The sequence below is a fragment of the Haliaeetus albicilla genome, chromosome 23, assembly GCF_947461875.1.
Source record: "Haliaeetus albicilla chromosome 23, bHalAlb1.1, whole genome shotgun sequence".
In the NCBI taxonomy this organism is placed as follows: Eukaryota; Metazoa; Chordata; class Aves; order Accipitriformes; family Accipitridae; genus Haliaeetus; species Haliaeetus albicilla.
This window is the reverse complement of record NC_091505.1, coordinates 5,044,821-5,068,152: the sequence shown is the minus strand read 5'-3', so window position 1 is coordinate 5,068,152 and position 23,332 is coordinate 5,044,821. Positions and strand designations below refer to the sequence as shown.

Sequence of the window (23,332 nt, the reverse complement as noted above, 5' to 3'; positions counted from 1 at the left end):
TGAAGCGCTGACAGGCAGAACTAAGGAAGACATCTTTTATAAAACTTTTGGAGATAGCTCATATAAGAATATAATCAAACCCTGACATCTGCCCAGAGATTATTCAGGCATCTGCCATGCACAGAAATAGCTAGCAGAATAAAATTCACCTAAGTCCATAAACCTGATCCCAATAGTAACTGACGCAACCAGTAACTCGCCACTTCTGCGCTGAAGAATCTACTGTCACATCACCTTAGAGATGAGGGAGAGCCTGGGCATACCTCTCCCCTCCAACCACACATGGCCAGATGCTGAGCCCCACCTGCCAAAAGGGCTTCCCCAGCTGCAGCATGGCCCCTGCCACGGAAAGGGTGGCCACCCTTGGTAGCCACTAAAAAGACGGGATCATCAGGCATGAAAAAAGTCACCGACCATTTTAATTGTCTTGGTCCTAGGTACAGGCGCACATCTAAAAGGCAGTGCTGCCCTCTGTTATCCCTTCAGCTACTCACTCACGCATGGCTGCGTACGCAGAATCATCAACTGCCACCGCAGCTTGGGGCTTTGAATTAGCCTCAGTCAAATGACATGGAATAAAGAAAGCAAAGCTGGCTCCAGCAAGAAGCTCAGCACCTTCAGTTCCTAATGAGCTTCAGAGACGGCGTTTTGCATCCAGTAAGGACAAAGTAATCTACTGTAAGTTGTTGCAATTAGTTCTTCAAGTCCTAACCTTCATCCACTGCTTTTTCACTATATAAATCAGGTATTAACATTTAAATAAAAATCAGAATATTCACCTTGTTATTTTGTATTAGTAGCATCCAACTTCATGGATTAAAACTAGATGAAACAGCTTTTATAACCAGTTTAGAAGATAACTTATATTTTATCTTTATTTTGGTGTGTTATCTTATTGATGAGTTCAATATGGAAATTTCAAGGCAATCATGAGTCCAATGTAATCATTCGGTATAAAACTGTATGAGAAATATGCTTTAAAATGAAAATGTACTAACAACATATTATCTCCACATGCTCATTTTTAAAAAGAAATGATAGCATTAACAGGAAATAAAGATTATCCCTTATTTATATTAGGCCTGACTCCAACACTGGTAATCAGATTGACTGTTAAATAGCTCTGCAAATACTTTTCTTGTACTCATTGGAAGTACTTATGTAGGCAAATACTGCCGGGCCCTGGCAAAACTGGGAGAATCTGGGCTTCTCTGATTCAAAGGTTTATTATTAACAAAACCCTCAGTTGCTCAAACCCCACAAAATGATTTCAACTGAACAGTCACACCACTAGTCGGAGAAAAGTACACATGTGATAAAGAAGGAGAATGAAAAAGCTTATTGACATGTTGATACACAGCTGATACGGAAAACAAAAACCCACTTAAAAAAATAACAGTTGAGTTTTAGTCGAAGTCAGAAGCAGCATCTGGTCTCTTTTCTCTCCCAACGTCAAGAAGATGTTTGCAACGATGCTGAAGATATTTCCAATTCTAGCCATCTTTGCAGGTAAGAATAACAAACTGATTGAATAGTACTGGAATAAAGGAACTTGTTGAAATACGAGAGCAGGTGAACCTGACTGGCAAACTAGGAGAACATTCAAGATTTATTTCAGGACGGAATGAAAATCATGGCTATAACGCTATGCCATTTTGTGGAAATCAGCAAGCTGACCACTGACTGGTAAGAGTATTTTGCTCAAGAATAGAATTTTAGCTTTGGTAAATTAATGCTTTGCTCTAAAGGCAGGAAGAGGCAAAGAGCTCTCACATAGAGTGTTAGGGTCTTTCAAGCGTTTCAAGGTTAGGTTTTCTCACATTTGGCTTTTGTCTCCCCTTGATAATAGCCCTGGGAAATGCTGCCTTGGTCCCACCCCCACCAAAAAAATTTTGGGGGACGCTTAACTTTAAGCGTGCAAATAATCCTTTGGATTTCCCTGAAGTTAAGTGAGGACATAATACTTTGTGGAACCTAGGAATTATATGGTATATTAAAGATTATATATTATTCATGTTTCAAGGACATGTCATTGTGCTAAGCTTTATTTTTAATATATACAGAAGCAGACATTTTAAGTCTAATGCTCCATAGAGATGAACAGCCTCTACCCACTAAAGAAAATGGAAGTTGGTTTCCACATTTTCCTTTCAAGATGGAATTATCTGGTTTGGGTGCCAGAGAAATATTTTAAATAGTTGCTCCTGGTGTTTCAATGTTATCTCTCTCTCACACACATAAACCCCACAGATTTTTGCTTTAGAAATGAAAAGTAATTCAGGGTTAATACCAATACTTTTGGAAGCAATGTCCTCTAATTTTAAAGTTCTGGATTTAAGACGAGCAGTGTGTCCATACTGCTGGGTGCCACTGACTGGGGGTTTCTGTAGTGGCTAGGAAAAGATCAGTAAACTTGGATTTACTTCATAAGCGTTAAAAACTGCATGGGACTTCAGTGAAAGTGGATGATTCCCAATTAACTGCAATGACCTTCTCTGTAGCAAGGAAACGGTCTTACCGTAATATTGATGAGTAAAAGACATGGATCAACTATTTTTAACAAGTTATGGTCCTGTTCACACCAGCTTTTTTCACCGAGTTACTTCTTATTCATTTGCTTTTTTCATTTAAACCAAAAGGCCTGTACGTATGAAATGGGATTATGAGACTGAAACCGTAAACGGTGAAGTAAATGCAAAGCAAAACTCCCATTAACTTCTGTGATGAGGGAACAGGGTCTGTGGGTCCAGTTCATTCCATCTGCAGTCACAAGCTCCACCTTACAATTAATGATGGCTTTAAATAGCCTTGCTGGACAACGGAAGTTTGATTGATAGGTTTTGGGGTTTATATTTTTACTAGAGCGAAGCCTATTTCAACTAAATGTATTTCTTCAAAGTATACAGCTTCACAGAAACTAGAATGCTTTGTGGAGTTGTTTCTGCTAAAATTAATTTATTTTGGAAAAGCTTATAACAGCCAGGCTCTGTGGCACTCCTGACTCCAAAACCAGAGAATGATAAAGGAAATACATGGAGCAGATGCCTGGAAAATGGATGTTTCAGTAGAATGCCATTGTGTTGAAAGACTGTAGCTTTAATCCTGCAAAGAGCAGAAAATAAATACATGTAAACCTGGAAGTATTATTGTGGCAAGAAACTATCATCCTCTGGCCAACTCTAATTCTTAAATCTGAGAACAGTGAACTGAGATATCTAAAATAATATTACATGGCTTTTATGTTAGATCTCGGTAAGGATTAAGCTACTGTGAACTTAGAGGACAAGCAGGAGTTGCAGCCAGCACTGGGATCCCCTCTTTCCCCAAGGCAGGTTTGACACATTTAGGTCAGTCTCCAGCCATTCCTGTGAGACCGTCTCCACATACAGTGTAAATCTTGCTGTACTTTAAACCCGCTAGTTCTCATCCTAGCCACCACCAACATGGAAAGTAGATTATTCCCTTCTTCCTTGCAGTGAGCTTTTACTATTGAAACCATCAAACAAGGAAAACAGACCCCGAAGAGTTGAGACTCTAGGTTCACATAGGTTTGAATAGTGTAGCAACTGATGAATCTGCAATATTTACATGGTTAAAAATGTCAAAATAGATTATATTTCTTTTTTAAACAATGTTTTCTCTCATAGGGTTGATAATTTGAGCAAACTGCTCTTTTGGTATTACTGGAGGTTCTGCTTAAACTCTCAAAAGCAGCACCTGAACATAAGATGCACAGGTCTTTCATTGAGAAGAATATTTTGTATGTTTTGCCTCTAGCATTGACATGTGAAATTGACATTGCCTGTGTGAAAATTGTTATTATTAAAAACATGAAGTTCTCACTTTGCCTGTTTTGCATAGAAACCCCCAAAAGACTTATGTTTTCCGTCACATTCAAAAGAAATATATTCTCCTTCAGATTTAGACAGTAGCTTTAAAACTGGACTTGGTGATCTAGCAAAACCCTGAAATTCAAACTTATTTTTCTGACAGCTCTAGCTTTGTTGCCATATTGTTACCATTGCTAGTAACTTACATGGAGGACAGAAACAGATGAATACTGTAAGATGGTGCTCGATTCCTTTCATTAATATGGCTGTGTAGCCAAGACTGATTGGAACATTATGGGAAAGGGCTTACAAGTTATGTTTGCTCCCTTTCTGCTCTGAGCACAACAGAAAGGGTTGATCAAGTTATCACAGAATTTCTTACAACCCACGTAATAAAAGCAGATCCAAAACGGTTAGTTTGACGTTTCCAATGTAAAAGCATTGGAACAGAACAGCTTCTGCGTGTAAACCCTAAGAAACCTAAACAAAAGCAAAGTAATTAGCAAAAGAAAAGCAGAGAAAGGCTGCTGGGCTGCAGTCTGGGGGAACCCGACAGTGCCACCGAGTCCCAGTGAGAACATAAGAACGTAAAAAGAGACAACACTGCAGGAGATGGTGATCTACGGCAAAGGAGACCAGACATCTAACAGAATAACTGCAGAAAAAAAGGGCAAGAAGAGTGTAAAAGAGGGCTAGAGACAGCTGTAAATGAGAGTGCAAGGTGCAGGAGAGCACTGAGTGCAGAAAAAAGGTTCAGTCTAGCCATGGGTTCTTAGTGAGAAGACAAGTCTCTGCAGGTGAGAACAAGTATGATTTTAGGAACTCTGCTTTTTCAGAATATTATTTGTTGTAAGGGCACAGGTATTCCGGGGGATTTACTTGCTTGTTAGCTTTTACCCACTCCCAGCTTGTTATCGCTAAAGTTTCCACACAAAGCCCCAGGGAAACTACTGGAAAGGAGAACGACTAGACACGTCCTACGGGTTTCTTCGATAACGCAGGGAGCAAGGCACTGCTGCCCAGCTCCCAGGGTCGGCCCTGGCTGATCTCTCCTCACCCCTCACCACACTTACTGCCCACAGGCCACGTCAGCGGCGTTGTGGTGACCGTCCCTGAGAAGACAGTGAATGTCACTGCAGGTGGAAACGCAACCCTCCTCTGTACATACAGGAGTTCTGGACCGCTGGGAAATTTCTTTATTCAGTGGACCTTTTACAGTGCCAAAGAGACACAACTGCATACCGTAAGATATTTATTTATTATTAATATGAAGTTATATTTAAGATAGCCTTAAGTCCTCAAAAAATCTTGTTAAGTTTGATAGTGTTATCCTCGCTGCAGACCAGGGAGGCAGGTAACGTTGGTGTTCCCACCCTAAAGACAAGGGACTGGGGTGCAATGAAATTTAGGGGCAGATGCACAAAGTTGTCTAGGCTCCTAGTTCCTACTGGCATGCCTGACCTCCTTTAGAAACTTAGGAGAAGGTGCAAAAGGGATTCAGATGCTCAAATGACTTGTTCCAAGTCACCCAGGAAAGCAAAAGAGCAAAGACCAGGTGTCCAAAAATCACACACGCACTCCAGCCCCTGGACCAGCTCCCTTTTCTCTTGTCTGGCAGGTATTTCCTGCCATTGTGAAGGCTTTTTTCCTGGTGAGACAGCCTTGCCTATGACAACATGTCCCCCATTTACGGGTCAAATGAAAGCTCCTTGACTCAGCCGCTAACATTGCTATCAGGCGGCTCAGTAAGAGGAGCGGTGCTCAACAACAGGCTATCGGCACAAAGCGAACAGCAAGTATTTTGGCAGGACTCTGCAGTGATTTGTCATAGCAGGAAATCTGCCACGGCAAACTTGCGTTGGTATTTTGCGGCATCCCACGGGGGTCGTTGCGGTAGCAGAACAATTACAGATCAAAGGCAAATGCTCCCTGCCCCTCCTGAGACCCCCAGAGGCAGCAGAGCCAAACAGTATCTCCCCCCCGGGGTCATAACGAGACCGCGTGGTGGGTTGGAGTATCAGCACGGAGGCAGCATCGGGACTGCGAAGGACACCAAGGACTAGACAGCCACGTGCCGTAACCACTGCCCGAGCCTCTCACGTGGCTGTAAAGGCCTTGCAGAGCAGCCTGGTCTGCCTGGAAGGCGTCAGGGAAGGGACGCGTAACTTCCTCTACGTACTTACACGACTGCCCAGAATTCAAGAGCCATCCATTAATCTTATTTTTTGGTGGGGAAATGAATCCATGAATCTCAGTCCCAATGGGAAAGCCATGCCTGTAAGGAATGTAAAGAAACACTACTGGGAAAAATTGCATCTGGTTTTCTCCGTGTCTGAAACTAATTTCACGGTGAATTCGCTTTCACACCACAACACACATGTATTTATAATGGATGATTTGCATTTTCATCAAATAAAGTCGGTTCAATCTGGAAAGGCCACGGGTTAGTGACTAATCCCACTCTCCTTGAACACCGAGGTAAAATTTCCTTGTGCTGCAGTGCCAGTTATCCTTGGCTTGCGCGCTCGGCGAGGCTTGGAGGATACCCTTCGCTCCTCTGAGCCTGCTGATGTGCCTGGAGGGTGCGTGTGTGTGAAGAGCTGCAGGACTGGGGCATTACTCTTTTTAAAATGCTTTTAGCAACCCATTCAGTCCTGTATTACTTGACCCTGTATCCTTTTACCAGAACATGGCAATTCCTTACAATTTTGAACCTGTTCACAATAAAATTAATCGTGTTAATGCAAACACTGGGAAGAAAGGACTGTGACTGCTTGTGGAAAATACAGTTTAAGAAATTACACAACACAGCTGAACATGAAATTGGATTTTCAACCTCCGTCTGAACTCACAGCAATACGAGGTTGCTATTTCTATTTCAGGCTGGTGACTTTTCTGAGTTTCAGAAAGGACTGAGTGCCTGAAAGCATGCATGTTTTTCTCCTGCAAGTTTGAACAAAAAATAATCTCTCTACAAACCTGGGTTTGGCCTGGTTGCTTGGCACGTAGCTGAAGTTCAGTTTCACATTTTGTTCCAAGTAGGAAATATATGTATGGCAATGGAGGAAACTGCCAGCTTTAGCTTTCATTGTTTAGATTAAAGAATACTAAATTGCAAGTCAAAAATATATTCAATATGCTGGTAAGATGACAAAACCAACTGAATTGAACAGACTGGCACCATACTTTAGTGAATACCAGAACAGTAGCTTGCAATCTAAGTGGGATAAAATTATTTAATTTTATGAGATATTTAGATTCTTCTAAAATGTCAGTAATAATAAATAAATAAACAAGCAAACACTTCCTTATAAATAGCATATATTGTCCCTGAAAAAGTGTGTTGAAAATCCTGGCTTCATTCATAATTTGCCATTTTTTTCAGTAACTAAATGGATAACATTTTCAACTTCCATTTTTTAAAGTAGAAAATATCTGCCAAATATTTTGAAGATAGGAGACTTACAATTTAAAAAAAAATGCAGAAAATACATCTTCTTATCCCACCTGCTGCAATTTTAAATATTCCTGACATCTTAGTAAATGTTAGCTGTCTTGATGACCCTGTTATTCACATGGCTGGTATATTCACAATACTAAGATTAAGCAGGGAGGATGTTCTCCATAACAACTATGGGAGGAAAAAAGTCTTGATTCTAATAAATAATGTTTATTTACATAATAGGGAATATGGCCCTTTCTCTCTACAGTGGCAGCAAGTAATAGAGTGAAGTGTAGAACATTAGAATTAAGGCAAAATTATGTCATTAAGGTTGCTTTTGGCTTGAAGCATTATTGGATATGAGCTTTAAATTACTAGATTTCAAGACGCAATATATAATAAGCACAGAGGCCAGAGGTACCCCTTTTAATAAGAATGTCAGTATTTTACATTGCCACTTATGTTACAGATTTTGCAGTGTTTTGAGATACATAGGCTCAGGTACAGTCCTGTCTGGAGTGAAATCAGTACGATCAGGATCAGGATTAGTGCCAGTGTTAATTTAATGCCCCAGAGTATTCAGCAACAGATTTTACCTTGCTTCAAGGTGAGGCAGTGCCATTCATTACTTTGCAGACCTGATGCAGATCTGTCTCCCAGCACTGACTTTGTGAAGCTGGCTGGTGTCTTTTGCTGTTTGTTCTGGTGTTTTCATACCCTGTTCTGCATTGCCCACCTTACACAATGCTGGCGCAGGTGCTCGACAGTTATAAGCCATGGCAGTTACACCGGAGAGGATGAAATACCACAAACAGGCTGTTCACAGACAGTATGATGAAAAGGGAGGCAGCAAACAGCGGAATGGCAGGTGTTTGTGGTGCTGTTTTGAAGACAGTGCAGCTATATATAGTGTGCGAATATAGATCTTCTTACTAATTGGAGCCTAACTCTGCTCTTTTCCTGAGAAATTTCTCCAGTGAAAGTAATTCCCCTCATTTGAACTAAATAATGTAAATATCAACTCATGCAAAATAGGATGCCATACATATTTTTAACTTTTTCTTCTTGCCATTTACGCCTTAGCAACATGTCTTTTTAATGATAAATTTAATTTTTAAATAATAACTCCCAGCCAAGGATCTTGAGAACTTTGCAATACTCAACTATCTCTATTTTACATATAGACAAACTGAGGCAAACGCTACTTATTCAGCTCACCCAGGGTAACAGAGTACATCACAGCCTGGCCTGGTTTATAAGGTGAAGTCTCAGCTCCTGCTAAGATCTACATCTGTGCTTCATTTCATGCTCTGAGTCACTCGGCTGGCCTCCGTGTAAAGCACTTAAGTAAATGTTTGAAAGATTGAAGCCTGCTGTTGACTCTGCACAGGCGAGGCTGCAGCCTTGCAAAGCTAAATACAACTCCTGAACCTACCACACCTTGAGCCTCCAGCCCAGGCCACCCACAGTTAGAGTAAGTGAAATTATCAGAGATACTGTGTGGCTACCCAAGATATGTCCAGGGCAAAATCCTGGACTGAAATTTTAAATTCACTAGATGAGTAAAGGTCATGAATGACTGTTACTTATAAGAGAAACTGAACTATTGATAGACTTCTCATGAAAATGTTCTCTAAAAAAAAAGGGAGCTTGAAATATTTGCAAACAGTGACTTTGACACTGCTTTGGTAAAATTACTGATGGGCAATTGAGAGGGAAAGAGTGTTAGCAGCATGTAACAGCAAGAATACCTTCCATTTATTTCATATGTTGGCTTTCACTCTGCCAGAGCCCTGTATTTTTCTTATATCTGTACTACTGATAAAGTATCACTTAGTGGATAGGGGCAAGGAGGGTTTCCACTTATGGCAAACCATAGAGATGAGGAAGATGGCACTGTTCCCTCACAAGAAGTCTACTCATGTCCTTATACCCAGCCTTGCAGGCCTGATGAGCCACTTAGTTTGCAAAATCTTCACAAGAGCTAGCAGGCTTATGTCACGCTGTTCAGGAACAAGGGACAAGGTGGCCGAGCCCAAGAAAGGAAAGAGATGCAAAAAGAGTGATCTGAGTGCAACTGTGTCTGCTCCTTTCACCCTGAAACCCCGAATTCAGATTACCAGCAGTCCCAAGGCCAGCACAACTCTGCTGCCCAGCACAAAGCAAGGCACAGGCATGGGCACCGACAGCCAGGGGCCGGCCAGTCCTATTAGTGTGGGGTTCCCATAAAAACCATTGAAAGAACAAATTCCTCCCCATGTAGAATGAGTAGCTCCTGAGACCCCATCACACGCTTTCAGCCACAGACAACCGAGATCATGTGCCGCAGAGGCTGTCAGCGCTACAAGGGACACTGCCTTGGGAGCAGAGCAGTCTGTCCCAGCCCACAAGTGAAGATGAGCCTGTGCAAAGCACCTCCTGAAGCAGTACAGGAAAACTTCCTCGAAAGGGCCTCTCTGATACACCAGCGTTTCTTTTTGCCTAGAGGTGATTTTTACAAAATTGGGTTTTATCTAGCACTTAGATGACCGAGCAGGCACTTAGAAGGAATAGCTTCATGGAAAGCAGAGGCAACATCTCCAATGCAGAGGAAGGAGACCCTGTTGTCATGTCACTGCAGTCAGAGTGACTCCCTGGATGTCACTGGGATTACTGTGGGCTGCCTGTGGTTCTTTCTGGCACTGGGGTGACAGTCTGCAGAGAGAAGATAAAATAAACTGCTGCACTGAAGCAGACAACACTGAGAACACAAAGCAAAGTGGAGACAAGTAGAAAATGATTAGGTTGTAACTGGTATGTTTGGAGCAAACATTAGACTTCAATCTTAGTTTGCCTAATTTTAGGTAAAACTTAGAAATAAGATTGTGTTGCACCTCACTGTTGACAAAGGCTTGAGACATCTTCTGCAAAATCTGCTGAACACGAGGCACCCTGCCCTTGTGAACAGCTCTCATGGTACTGATGGGGAGCTATGTAGAGAACAGGCTCTTTGATTTTGGGGGAACATTTAAAGTTTCATTTAACTCTCAGATCAGCACATTTTTACTCAAATACAGCATTCCCCGTGTCACGGTATTCTGAGTATGGATGAAAAGTCAGTCAGTCATTGTCAAAAGATGGTGTATGTGACAGATGCACGGGGAAGATGTAGCTGGAGACACAAGGTAAGAAAAAAATCCCCACAATCTTAAGGGGAAAAAAGAGCTAAATAGCTTCTACTAGATTTATGCTACTATGAGACCTGTAATCATGTTCTGGATTAAAATCTTAAAACCAGTCCATGACTGAGATAAGCTGAATCAGGTGCATCATTCAGAATTTTTAACTCACCCTGGTTTTTATTGCATTTTCCTCTATCAAAATTACTTTGGATGTAGCTGCTGTTTTTTAACCATAGCTACCCTAGGTGGCTGAACTAGAACATTCAGGAATATTCTACCCAAAGAGTATCTGAAGGGCATGTACACACACCAGGATCCTCTGGGCTGAATGTCAGCAAGTCTGGATAGGCCAAATTTGGGCCTACATATTTACTAGCAATAAAAAAAAATAATAAAATCATCCTGGATCTCCTTTCTAGAATATAACATTTTGAGATGCGATGGATACAGAGGGACACTAAGCTGCCTACTGAACTGGCTTCCTCTCAGCTGTCAGCTCAACGTCCCAGCCATAATCCATTCCAAACCCTCTTTGGCTGCAGTGGGATTCCTGTCTCACCACGAAGTACACAGTACAACCCAATGTAAACTGAGGTCTAATAATAACTGCTGAAGAGCAGTTACACCAAGTACACTGAGAAAACATATTTGTGCTTGATACACTGTAGAAATTATTCACTAATAGTTCAGCCACAAGAATGATGCTGTGAGAAGATGAAAGAGCTGCTCCTCAAAAGTATTTTGCACCAGTTAAAGCTGCTGAATGATTAATCCTCTAAAGGCTTCTGACTCCATCCCTTTCTTCTACCAATGCGCAATTGTGGCAAGACGCTTCTAGTCATTACTAACATTCTCAATTACCCATGCAAAAATCCAATAATGCAGGACGTAATATCCCTACTACACTCTGGCAGATCAGAGTTTTGACAAAAATGTGTGAAAAGAAGCTGTAGATGAGAAAAGGCATTTGGAGCCAGACTCAGTCACAGGACACACGTCAAAGAAACCGGCACACGTGCGAGCATTTTCTTTCTTATCTAGCCAACTTCAGAATCTGAGCCTTGGGCTTTAATTAACACTTTGAATGTGCAGCATTTGTTCTCTAATTGGATGGTAAGATGCTTAAGGGAGTGATGAACATTTTTTTCCCTGGTTGTTATTTCATAAATTCTGTCTGTACTCAGAATTCAAAAAGAGATCGTGATCTCAAACCAGTAAAGTTGTTAATATCCTCCTTTGCATTTATTGGTGAGAAAGAGACTTTTAACGGTTCTTTTTCTAGTAGCTTGAGAAAATGACAAACAGAAAATGATAAAACAACCCAATGAACACCTGAGCTTTACAGCTCTCCAGGCGCAAACTGTGAACTAGATGCTGAATATATCAGCCTAGAGAAACGTCATCAAACAGGATGCTATAGCTTTGCACCTGCTGGTGGGGCTGCGGGAGGGAAGACAGGTACTAGAAAGGAAGTCATGTCCTGAAACTACCCCCCAGTCAGGAAATTAAGGGTACTGTGGAGATTAAGTGGGACATTTTGTAACACATCTTCAAGTACATCGCATCTTACAATTTTGATATCCAGATGTACGAGGCACGTACAGCAATGTGATGCAGTGACACCAGGAGATGGAGGGTGGGAGGGATATTGACCTGGAAATTATGAATGAGTCCATCCAAAGGCATTTGAAAGACACATATTTATGCAAATTCTAGTATGTATTTGTCCTGCCCCAAGAAGAAAGGAAGCAGATGGAGGCATGTTTCTTCTAACTTACTGCCTGCTTTTTCACACACAACCTCCACCCTCTAAGGAAGAAGATCTCTCTATAGAAGTTATATAAAGAAAACCTGTAGGTGGGTTCCTCACTCTCTGCCAAACATCTGGCAGCCTTTGAAAATCCTCAACTCAGCATCAGCTTTGCCAACTGCTTCCTCTGCAGGCAAATACTTTCCTCACCATCACACTAGAAAAGGAGCAGCCTTCCCACAAGTCAGCCTAAAGGAGGAGAAAAGGACATGTGATTTAATGTACCAGATCCTTCAGAACTGGGGACACAAATAATTTTGTCTCCAGCATCTGGAGTGCATTGAGAGTACCAAGATTTTTTTCCAAACAAGTATGATCATTTCCAATTCCCTGTTCTGTTTGTAACCCAGCTCCTCCAAACAGGTCCATGAATAACTGACTTAGCTGCCTTGGAAGTCTATGAGCCCAAAGCCTTTCCCTGGTTGCAGCAGAAACTGTGACTGTGGAAATGCAGAGTAACTATACCACTGCCTTAGAAAGCCAAGAAGGATGCCTGCTGATATTAGTGGCTTTAGGCACTGCCTGGTCCAGAGGTTGAATAACCAACTAAATGGCAATCCTTTCTAAGGTCAGGTAGACGTTTTCTAGGCAACTTAGCTATTTTGCAGAAACTGGTGTTTCAGATTGTAGAGTTATTAGGGGCAACATTTTTAGGAGTGATAATATCCGCTCTTTTTTCTGTCAGTTGTTTGATTACTCATCCCAGGCAGCTGCTCCCATGAAACGTGAAAAGGCACCATTATATAAAAACTTGCATGAGCAAACTAGCTGGTAAAGAGAAGCAGCAACCATTACTGCATCCGCAGTATTGTTTTTACACTGGTAAATCATCGACTTCACTAGAGCTGCTCATGGTTTGCTTGAGAATATAAAAAGCTTATTTTTTCAAAAGAAGCACAGCAGATTTCTTTCGGTTTTTTTTACAGTCAAGATGTTGCACTTGAAATATATTTATCACATCAAATTAAAAAGGCTTCCAGGAAAAGTCTACTATTGACTAAATTTACAGTTTTCCCATACAGACATTTTAGAGAAATTTTAGGTAAAATGGAAAGGAATGTCAATGAGATGTGTGTCTGTAGGAGGGAACATTAGCTGTCAGTTGCCCAAAAATAAGTCTTCTGTATCTTCAACAGAAAACAAGCTTTTTACTTTTGAAATGGAACAGAAACATTTTGCAAAGATTTTCACTTCTGCTTTTTGAAAGGCACAAACATGAGCTTTTCAAGGACAACATAGAAACACTTTGAGCAAGGGTTTAAAATACCTGTTTTGAGTGTATTGTTTAAAATGGGCTATGAATTCACAGCCAATTAACTGAAACATGTTCCTCTTAAATGAAATTTCCTGTGTACACAATCCAATCATACCTCTGGGACACGATATACGCTCAGTAATTAATCACAACATTACTCAGCCTTTTTGGTGTTTACCACCTTCCTTCAGGCAATAAACTCCAGAGCTAGTGAGATAAGCATCATACAAGAGCAGAAGAACAGAGAACAGGCAGGAGCCTGCAGAGGAACTGAATGAATTTCCTTAAGACGTTCCACTGCCTTTATGTTCATAGTTGAAAAAAAACAACCCAGAAAGATTCTGTTTAAATCCATGATGAGAACAAATATTCTCTGCTGTGTTGACACCTGCCTCAGATTTAACAGTGTACACAAAGTATTTTCTCTGCATGCATTCAGACAGGAAGAGAGAACACAGGGGATTAATTTTTCAGTGTATTGTATGAGGGCTTAGATATGTAATTCACCCTGCCTTCACATCAAATACATCGAGGAGCACTTGCTCTTTCATAATGTTTACTGGCATGCCCTGACTGCATTTAAGACTCGTTGTGGTGCCAGTCTTATTTCCCACAACGTGTGCTATAGCTAAGCTAGTGCTCGGTGGGCAGCTTCTGCTACTGTTTACTCTCACATAAATCCCAGATCACTCTGAGGTAGACTGAGTAGAATTTAGCCCTTTTTTCAGTAATCAGGCCTTTTAGTAGGATAGAATGGGCCTGCCTCTCCTGTCATGCTGCTGCAAGTCATGCATTACTTAAATTTAAGTAATTGTACAACTTAATTTCACATTAGTGTGAAGAGCTGATGGAAGCTCTTTCTTCAGACACTCAAATAGACACAATTGATGGAGAGGAGATGCAAATCCAGCCCATTGCTGCTGAGATCTATATAGGAATGTCAGCTTAAGAGGCACCTGAAGTCAGAAGTCACAGTTCTTGCAACTTGGACTCTTGCAAGGAACAGCGTGTAACTCTGTTGTTGCTCACACTCACATAAACATAGAATGAGACAAGTGTGGCCAGCGTGTTTCTCTAATTACAGGTAGATCAGTATTTGATGAGCAATTTGCTTAAACAAAACTCCCTATTTTGAACACTCGCCTTCCTTGGGGAATAGGAGGGTGTGCATCCAGACTCTGGTTTTGCAATAGAGGTCCATCTCTAGACGTTTGCAAAGCATGAAAAACCAGTTTTAGAACTGATGGCATTGCATGCAAACAATGGAAAGTGGAGAGTCTATCCAGCTGCTCAACAGACTTCCTAACCTAGTCTGCCACTGTGCGAACACTGGACCTCTTACACTTCCTCCACTGCAACACGTCTTCCACATGTTGGCAATGCAGTAGTGTAGCTTTGTTATTCAGAGCCCTGCATCAATTGTACCTGGTGTTTGTACTCCTGGGGCAGGGAAAGATAAAGTCTGGCTGGAAATTAGGCAGACTTGCACTTGAGATGGGGCCAAGCTGCAGTACCGGAGCTGCTGGTGCTGTGCAGCCTGGGTACTGACCTTCATTTCAAAGCCTTATCATTGCATAAACCAGCTGTGCTCTGGCAGTTTTGGGGTGTAGCTTGCCTTAAGCTAATAAAGGCTTTCAGATAACATTGCTTAAAGACTTCAGTCAACACCATATCAGGGTGGACAAATAGAATTAAAAATAAATATTCTTAATTCAAAATGCAATCAGTTGATCTGCAAAGTAAAGCAAATTGTACTTCTTGCCTGAGGATCTGCAGCGTCCCTAAAGGCAGGGAACTTTGACCAAAAGGAAATTTTGATACTATTCAAGTGTGAATGGCATTTCACAAGAGTCTGTGAAGCTTTTTCCTACAAGCATTTTCCAGCTATTTCCATTAAAAAACACACTGTTAGTCCAACTTCAATAAATACACTTATACTGCTGATTCTGGAATACTGTCAGTGGAAACAAGGTTAGGTCTATTTGGGTCCCAACCTGTAATTCTATATGGTTACCTCTTACCAGTTTAAAAAAATGACTGCGTATACTGGAACTGTTCACTTTGCCTAGACAATGGAGTTTGTGCATGTAGACACTGGGGAACATACTCCTATCCCAAATACTATCGCTATTTTACACAACACTATCATTAACATCTGAGAAAAATAATTAATGTTCCATAGTTTTCCCACATTAGCTTTGTTCTTTCAGATCTTGGTTTCACAGCAGAGCTAGACTGGACAAGAGCGTGTGTAGTCCTTGAGAACTATTATATTTACCCCAGAGCAGGTGAGATACTGCAGTTCCTAACAGACTCAAGGCCCAAGCCTCAGGCTACCAACGAGGCTCCACAATAAACACAATTCTACCTCTCCTTTCAGCCAACAGGTTTGGGCTTACAAGCTTATGAGGCCAATTCTACTCCCACAGTGCTGTTAAGTACAATTGATGCTACTGAAGTCAGTGAAATCGGTCAACGTAAACCAGCAAATTTTTATTTGGGAGGAAATGTTGCAGTCCATAGAGACATTTATCCTTACTATGTCTATAATTCTGCAAAACTTTTTTTACTGTTTAGTAAAATGGGAGCTTCTTGATCCCAAATGTGCCCCTCCAAGCACCAAGGCCAACAGGTATTCTTGACTTCCACCTATGGTATAAACTCAAAAAAACAAGATAGCCCATGACACTGTCTCTGACCCCCATTACACAAACAAGGAGAACAGCATGGTTGCTCTAATTGCATGTGTGATGATTCTACTGGTGTTCTTGTACTGCATTTTTATTGCTTCCAAATTTACTGCCTTGTTTGCTTAGACCTATGTCTTGTGGATTCATTTCAGTTCTCTGTTTGCTAGCTTCTGTATTCTGTCTTTTTGCAATTACAGGTCCATTCTTGTCACAATCTTCTACTGAGATGCTTATTAATAATATCACAAATTATCAGTGCTTCAATTAGTACCACTATTCATTGTGCATGACTTAGCATTTTTTCACAGAATTGTCATAGGATGGTCAATGGTTTCACCTTTGTTTTCGCAAATGCATCAGTCTGTGACTGGAGTATCCACAAAGAACTAGCTACTGTCCATTTACATAATTAAAAATCCCATTTCTGAAAAGCTTGTCTTTTAAGAACCACTAGAAATACATATTCAAATGTAACGTTTTCATCCCTGCTTTCTCGGGGGAGGGGGCAAGAAAGGGGGTGACATTGCTTGGCTTAATCAGAAATCAACTATATTCCAACTATGAGTACCAAACAAAGCGGTAGTAAAATCTCTTGTTATGAAACTAACAATTGATTCTTTATCACAGATCTATTATTATTCAGGAGGCCAGTCTGGCTCCTATGGAGAGTTTAAGAACAGGATAACAGCTGCAACAGGTCCAGGGAATGCATCAATAACAATCTCCAACATGCAGCCCTCAGACACTGGTCTCTACAGCTGTGAAGTTTTCAGCCCACAGGATGACACTGGACAAAGTCAAAAATCTGTGATTGTCCGTGTGCTGGGTAAGCGCCTTTCCTCTCTATTGCCGTATTGTAGTCTTCTTCCCGTATTATGAAACACTGAATTCACGGCTCAAAATGCGTAGGACCAGAGGGAATAACAGAACCGTGATAAACAAGGTCCATGATGCAGAGAAAGGGCTCACTGATGCTCTGACGCAGAGATTTTTTCCAAGGGCTTTGGAGGCAGGCAGAGCCTGGGGTGCCCTCTAGCTTCCAGACAAAGCAGACCTGATACCACTCCGCAGTACCCTTGCTTGACCCACAGTAAAATGTCCATTCTCCCATGAGTGGCCTTCAGATTCACTTTGTGCTCTCAAAAAGCTACCTAATGTAAGCAGGCAGGCGGGTAGCTGGAATTACCCAACTTCACTATGTTTTTCATGCTGGAAAACAAAGTGATACTAACTTGGATTAAAATAAAAAGCCCTTTTAGCTGGGAGTGACAACTTCTCCCTGAAGCCATTACATCCAGCCCCAGCAAAGACCAAAATTTTACTAATTTTACCTCAAGTCGGTCACGGTGACTTGCGTAAACCTAGGGAGAGGCAGCAGTACAGCCCAAGGGTTCTGGCTCTCCCCCATTCCCAGAAACTCTAGCAACTTAGTACGTGCTGGATGGAAGCAGTACAAAGTCTGTTTTGGATGGAAGAAGGCAATAGTTCAACCATGAACACACAGGACAGAAAGGATGAAAAGCAGTGGAATGAGATACTTTACTTCCTAATAAGAGAAAAGTTTGTACTAAGCCCATGCAATCATTGCTTTTATATTGAGAATTCATAGCTGGTGAGAGTGACAAATCAAAATCATATGAGAATGTGATGCCAACATCATTTGCCTATCTGCCAGGCATAAGAAAAAGACGTATGTAAACTCAATCCCGGAAAAATAAAAGTACTACTGTTAATTCTCATCTAAAATTCCCCAAACAAATAGTAAACCTTGGAGCAGTTGAGTAAGAGATTGTACTTTTCACATAAAAACCAGGAAAGGTTGTTCATTTATGCACACAAAATTGAGCTGTGTTCATTGCTCATGTAGTTCCACTGACGGTACTCCAAAGAACCACAACAGCATATCTATATGTAGGAAATGAAAGATAATAGGTGTAAGAGAAGACAGAATCTTCTCCTGTGTGCCTAGTGAGGAAACGCTACAAAACAGATATATTTTTTAAAAGAACTGTAGTTAATTTATTTCCTCCACAACTGCAATATACTGAAGAATCAGGCCTTGACCCCCTCCCTCTATGTGGATAAGCTCCTGCTTCATCCCTAAAGAAAATGCTGCTTCTATGTGGCAGAATGGTATATGATAAATAGTGATTGGCCCATTATAATTAATTGATAGTCTTCATCTCAATACCTCCATAATAATATTTAGTATGCAAATAGAAGAAAAGATAATAAAAATGTATCCTAGTCCATGTACATAATATTTAATATTACTCAAATCTTTACGGGAGAGCCTTTGGTCAGATCCATAAGCAAAATGGAAATCTGTGGATGGGGTTCAATTCGTTACTTCTAGCAGCTCAGTACCAGAACTCGAGGTGGATGCTTGCAGCCCCAGGTATGTGCTCATGATGTGTCTGTTCTCCTCGTTATTTTACAGTCAAACCGTCAAAACCTATCTGCAAAATAGAAGGAACGCCTGAAAAAGGCCATCTAATCTACCTCTTATGCAAATGTGAAGAAGGATTGCCTCAGCCTACCTACCACTGGTACAAAGTAGATGAGAATACCCTCAAGCCTGTGACTGAACAATATAGTACGTAACTACAGGACTACCATACTGTGTTAAAGATCTGGAATTCCTTAGTACCAGCCATGTCAAACACCGTGTATTACATAGGGTAGTTAAAACTAACCCTTCCTCTTCTGACAGCCAGTGTCACAAAATCTTATTTTTACTAATTCAAATCGACTGATAGCTGTCACAAACACAGGATGTTTTTTCTATTGGTTTTAATAAAAATTGTGTGGCATCTTAAAGTCTTGTCTATGCTATTACTTTAGATTGTTAAAATGGGAGAAATGTTTATGCCTTTACATCTCCCTTCCCTCGGAATTTTGAATGAACTTATACTCAGAATAAGTTAAGTCAATTTGTCATTCAGGTGCTAAGGCCTCCATCCCAAAAATCTTCAGTACCTGTTACATTTTCATTTGTGAAGTTACGCTGACATAGTATCAATGCGGGTAAAACATCAGACAGACTGATTTGCAGAGTAGGGGCCTACTTCTCGGGTTCTAATACACTCCTGCAGAATCCACTGTCATAATTTTCATAAAAGTAAATGTTTTTTATTTAAAGAATATAAAAAAAATCAAATGAATGAATAATTGGAGAACTCTTTTTCTGATCTCTTAATAGCTCTCAGTATTACCAACTGAAGAAACCCACTTGCCTCTACAGTATACGAACAGTAACCTGTACCTGCTCTCTGTTTGTCACAGATCCGAGCACTGGCATTCTTTACATTGGCAATCTCACCACCTTTGAAACTGGGTATTACCAGTGCATAGCCAGCAACGCCCTGGGGAACAGTACCTGTGAGCTTGACCTAACTGCAAAACGTAAGTTTAATGCATGAAAGTAATGCTGTATGACATGCACAGTTTGCAGGAAAATGCTGTAACAACTTTAAAGCATAGATTTTTTTCAAGTAAGAACAGAATGGGCTTTGGAGAGCTCTGGAGTTTTCATCGAGGCATGCCTGGAATTTACACTGACCTAGACAACTGATTTAACATCTCCTGCTTCATTTCCCACTGGGAGCAGGAGCTGAGCCTGGCTCTGACTGCAGAGCCTTTACTGAGAACCGACAGACATGGAGTTTAGAGCAACTTCTTCACCCAACAGTCCCACTGAGGTCCCCCTGCCCCAGAATTTACAACCATCACTGAAAGGTGGTAGTACAAGGACTGGGGCATTGTAGATGTGACCACTAGCTAAAAATACTGCAGTCATGGAAAAATACCTTATCCTGACTGCCCTCAACCAGTGGTCAACCACAACTGCATGCAGATTTTTCACGTAACCAGTAACATTTAACAAGAGCCAAGCATGTGTTGTACAACCAGCCACAAGAGATGTCCCTGGAATGGTCACTCAATTACCCAGTGGTCTATAAAATGAAAATCGCAGGTCAGAGCTAGAAGCTGTACTGAAGTGGAAATAGATTTTGGGGGCTCACAAATTATCAGAGCATACATTTTACATCTCGGGTGAAAGACAGAGATAAAGCCAACCTGAATTTCAGAATTTGTTTGCAAGGACTGAAGAGCAAAGGCTTTCAACTATTGCCAGCACTAACAGCCTAATGATTCCCTTAGTCAGGCATAAATGTAGGGTTTGTTGGGGCAGGGAGCTAATCAACAAGAAAGGAGGCAGCAAAGGTCATAAAAGCACAGTTACCTCTTTCCTGGAAAATCTTCGGCCTCCATCCTGAAAACACAGCTGTCAGTCAGTTTTTTAGTTCTTTGAATCCAATGCCTTCTTTCTGCTAAAGGCTCCTCCGCTAAATTTGCATGGACTTTGCTATAAAAATACTTTTTAAGAAGTCAAGAAATCTTTTTCTCTTTCCAGATTCAGACAGTGGTATTGTTGCTGGAGCATTAATTGGAGCAATTCTGGCAGCTGCTCTCATTTGCATTATCGTCTGGGTCTTAACCAAGAAGGCAAAGAATAAGAAGTCATCAAGTAATGAGATGCAGTAAGAGTTTCTGTTTACTTCATTTTAAGACAATTATTTCTGTAAAGCACTGCTGATAATCCAGAACTAAAGTAAAATGTAATTATTCTAAACATTTTTTGAAGGGTGAATAATACAGGTTTTGAGAAAACTTCCAGAGCGAGAGTATTTGCTTTTGTGTGACTTCAGCTGTTGCTCTTGTAACATAAGTTGCCGTTACCTTTTTCCCTATGTTTACAGGCAGCTACCACTTAGCATCACCTAAAACAGTAAAGTAAATGTTTTTTAAACAACACAAAAAGTGGCAAGTTGGAAAAACAGTTTTTAATATTTAAAAGTTAATGGTGACTGTTAATGGCAGGTGGAGGAAGTAAAAAAAGGAATAGCAGCTAAGGGTTACCTCAGCAAATTTACTGGGATTATATGTTGCTGGATTTAAACACAGAGAGCTCAGTTCAGTGCTATTTGAAATTACAGGACACATACTTGGGGTACTCTAAAGCATCTCAAACAGCAGGAGATACAAGGTTTAGGAAACAGCATGGAGCACAGAATGTCCATTTTGATCCTGCTCTGGAAATGTTTTTTCCTCTGTGCTTTGGTTGCTCATTTTTCCCTTAAATTGCCAAATCTTCAGAATAGGGATAATCTCATATGTTATACAGACTCTATTTAGCCCCATGACGCTAAATGCTAAATGAATACATGCAGCTGAGCCCAGAAAACAAATACTACGTCATCTGGACACTTCCCTGCAGCACAGGTCTAAGACTTCCTGAGATGGAATTCTGCTAATCCAGACCATTGGCCAGTCACTTATGCACCGGATTTCTGCTTTGAACTGATGTGGCCTTAAGATCTAATTTTGTGCTCAGATCCTAAAAAATCTTACTACATTGAATTAATCCACTAGAATCCAGCAATTTTTACATGTGAAAGTGCTTAAATATTGGGAGTTGGTTTATTATTGTTTTGATAAGATAAATGGAATTCATACCTGTTACTAAAAATATTTTTCTAGATTTCAGCCTTTTCATAGGTCTTTTCTGACTGCACTCTATTTTTAATGCACTTGAATGGGACACCAGATCTACATGGAATTTCTCAGGCAGCTCACACCAAGCTCTGTGTTTTGCTACCCCTTCTTACATAGTGTTTGCCAGCACTCAGTTTCCCATTCTGCTTTCCTAGCCTAGCATTTAAACTTACTAAAATCCATTTTATTCTAACAGGATCACTTAAACTACTGATGAAGATCAGTCTCATTATCTAACACTCTGTCACTCTGTCTGTCTTAGCAGCAGTGATGTTGCAGCCTTTTCGGGTGCTCTTGGAACAGAGTCATAATATTAAGGGGGTTACTGTTTAGACAACAGAACTACAAAGACTCATTCTTTTGAAAGACTCTAGTGGAGATGGGATTTCAACATGTTAAATCACAATTCTCATCCTGTCTTCCTGCAGAGAAATGGCTCATAAACAATCCAATGCAGAGTACGTTCAGGTACCTAATGAAGAAAACATTCCTGCGACCACAGTTCCATCAAGCAACGCGACAAATGAATACCCTAGTGTTAATGAAACGGCAGCCTCTGAAACACCTGAAAATGATGAGAAGCAAGAAGTGGAAAAAGAAGAAATAGCCTAGAGTTTTAATAGAGTTTTCCTCGTCAGCTTTGGAACCCTTTATATAAAAATTGTTGTCACTGAATTAACATAGAAGCATGACTAAAACTTAAATGGGCATTAGTATTGTGAACCACTGGGCTAGAGATTGAAAAGGGTCTGTTACACATGCACTTTGTGAATAGCAGAAGATTTGGCCTTCAAAGTTAACCAAATTTCATTTATTATCTAGTTAAAATTATACAGAAATATAAGTATAAAAATACTGTCATCCACATTCATCCAATCCATTTTGCAGAACTAATTAGGAAATGGGCTGAAGCATTTGACAAAGTAAGAGCTTTTCAGTCAACTATCAGTAATGCTGTATGTATCCATACAGTTCTGAACCATAGCAGTCTTCTCCAGAAAGTGTTGGCCAACCTCATGTTTCCTGTGCACCAAGAACAATCATCATGGCCAATACACTGCAGTGTTTAAAGGATCTGCTTTTGCAAGTCAGAAGTAAAAAGAAGTTTCAACAAGATCATCAGAGTGCAGAAACAGATGTTAAGACCTGGACCAATGAAATCTTGTATGTCTGAATTCCACTTAAAGCTAAAAAAAAGATCCTGGAAGCTTACACCTTGTTGCTGCCTGACGTGGAATACATTTGTTAACAGTGACCACCTTGGCTTTAAAGTTCCCAAGGTGCCAGCATTCCAGAGTTGTGTGTTTCAGCAGTTCTGGTTTTCAGTTTAAAGGAACTAGCATTCAGGTACCCAGTTCAGACATCAGTTGACTGGTTTCCAGACAACAGGAGCTGGAAATCTAAATCTCTTGCAAGGCTTGTTACAATAGGCAGAGTATCAGATTCTTCATGACATGCAGATGCAGCTGCTTTCAAAAATTAGAAGTGAATACTTCCTACTATACAACACACTAGCTTAGATTGCTTCCTCTGCCTGAGATGATTTAAATCTATTTCCGGGCAACTGCCCTACCCACTAAGCAAC

At 40.7% G+C, this 23,332-nt stretch overlaps 1 protein-coding gene across 1 annotated transcript; it reads left to right on the top strand.

Moving 5' to 3' along the window:
* Positions 1–891: 891 nt before the first annotated feature.
* VSIG1 (V-set and immunoglobulin domain containing 1) lies at positions 892–22,359 on the top strand. Its single transcript, XM_069810989.1, has 8 exons — positions 892–1,509; positions 4,913–5,073; positions 10,329–10,436; positions 16,816–17,014; positions 18,629–18,784; positions 19,474–19,593; positions 20,606–20,732; positions 22,176–22,359. The coding sequence occupies exons 1-8, from the start codon at positions 1,461–1,463 to the stop codon at positions 22,357–22,359; spliced, it is 1,104 nt and encodes a 367-aa protein (XP_069667090.1). The 5' UTR covers positions 892–1,460.
* Positions 22,360–23,332: the final 973 nt, after the last annotated feature.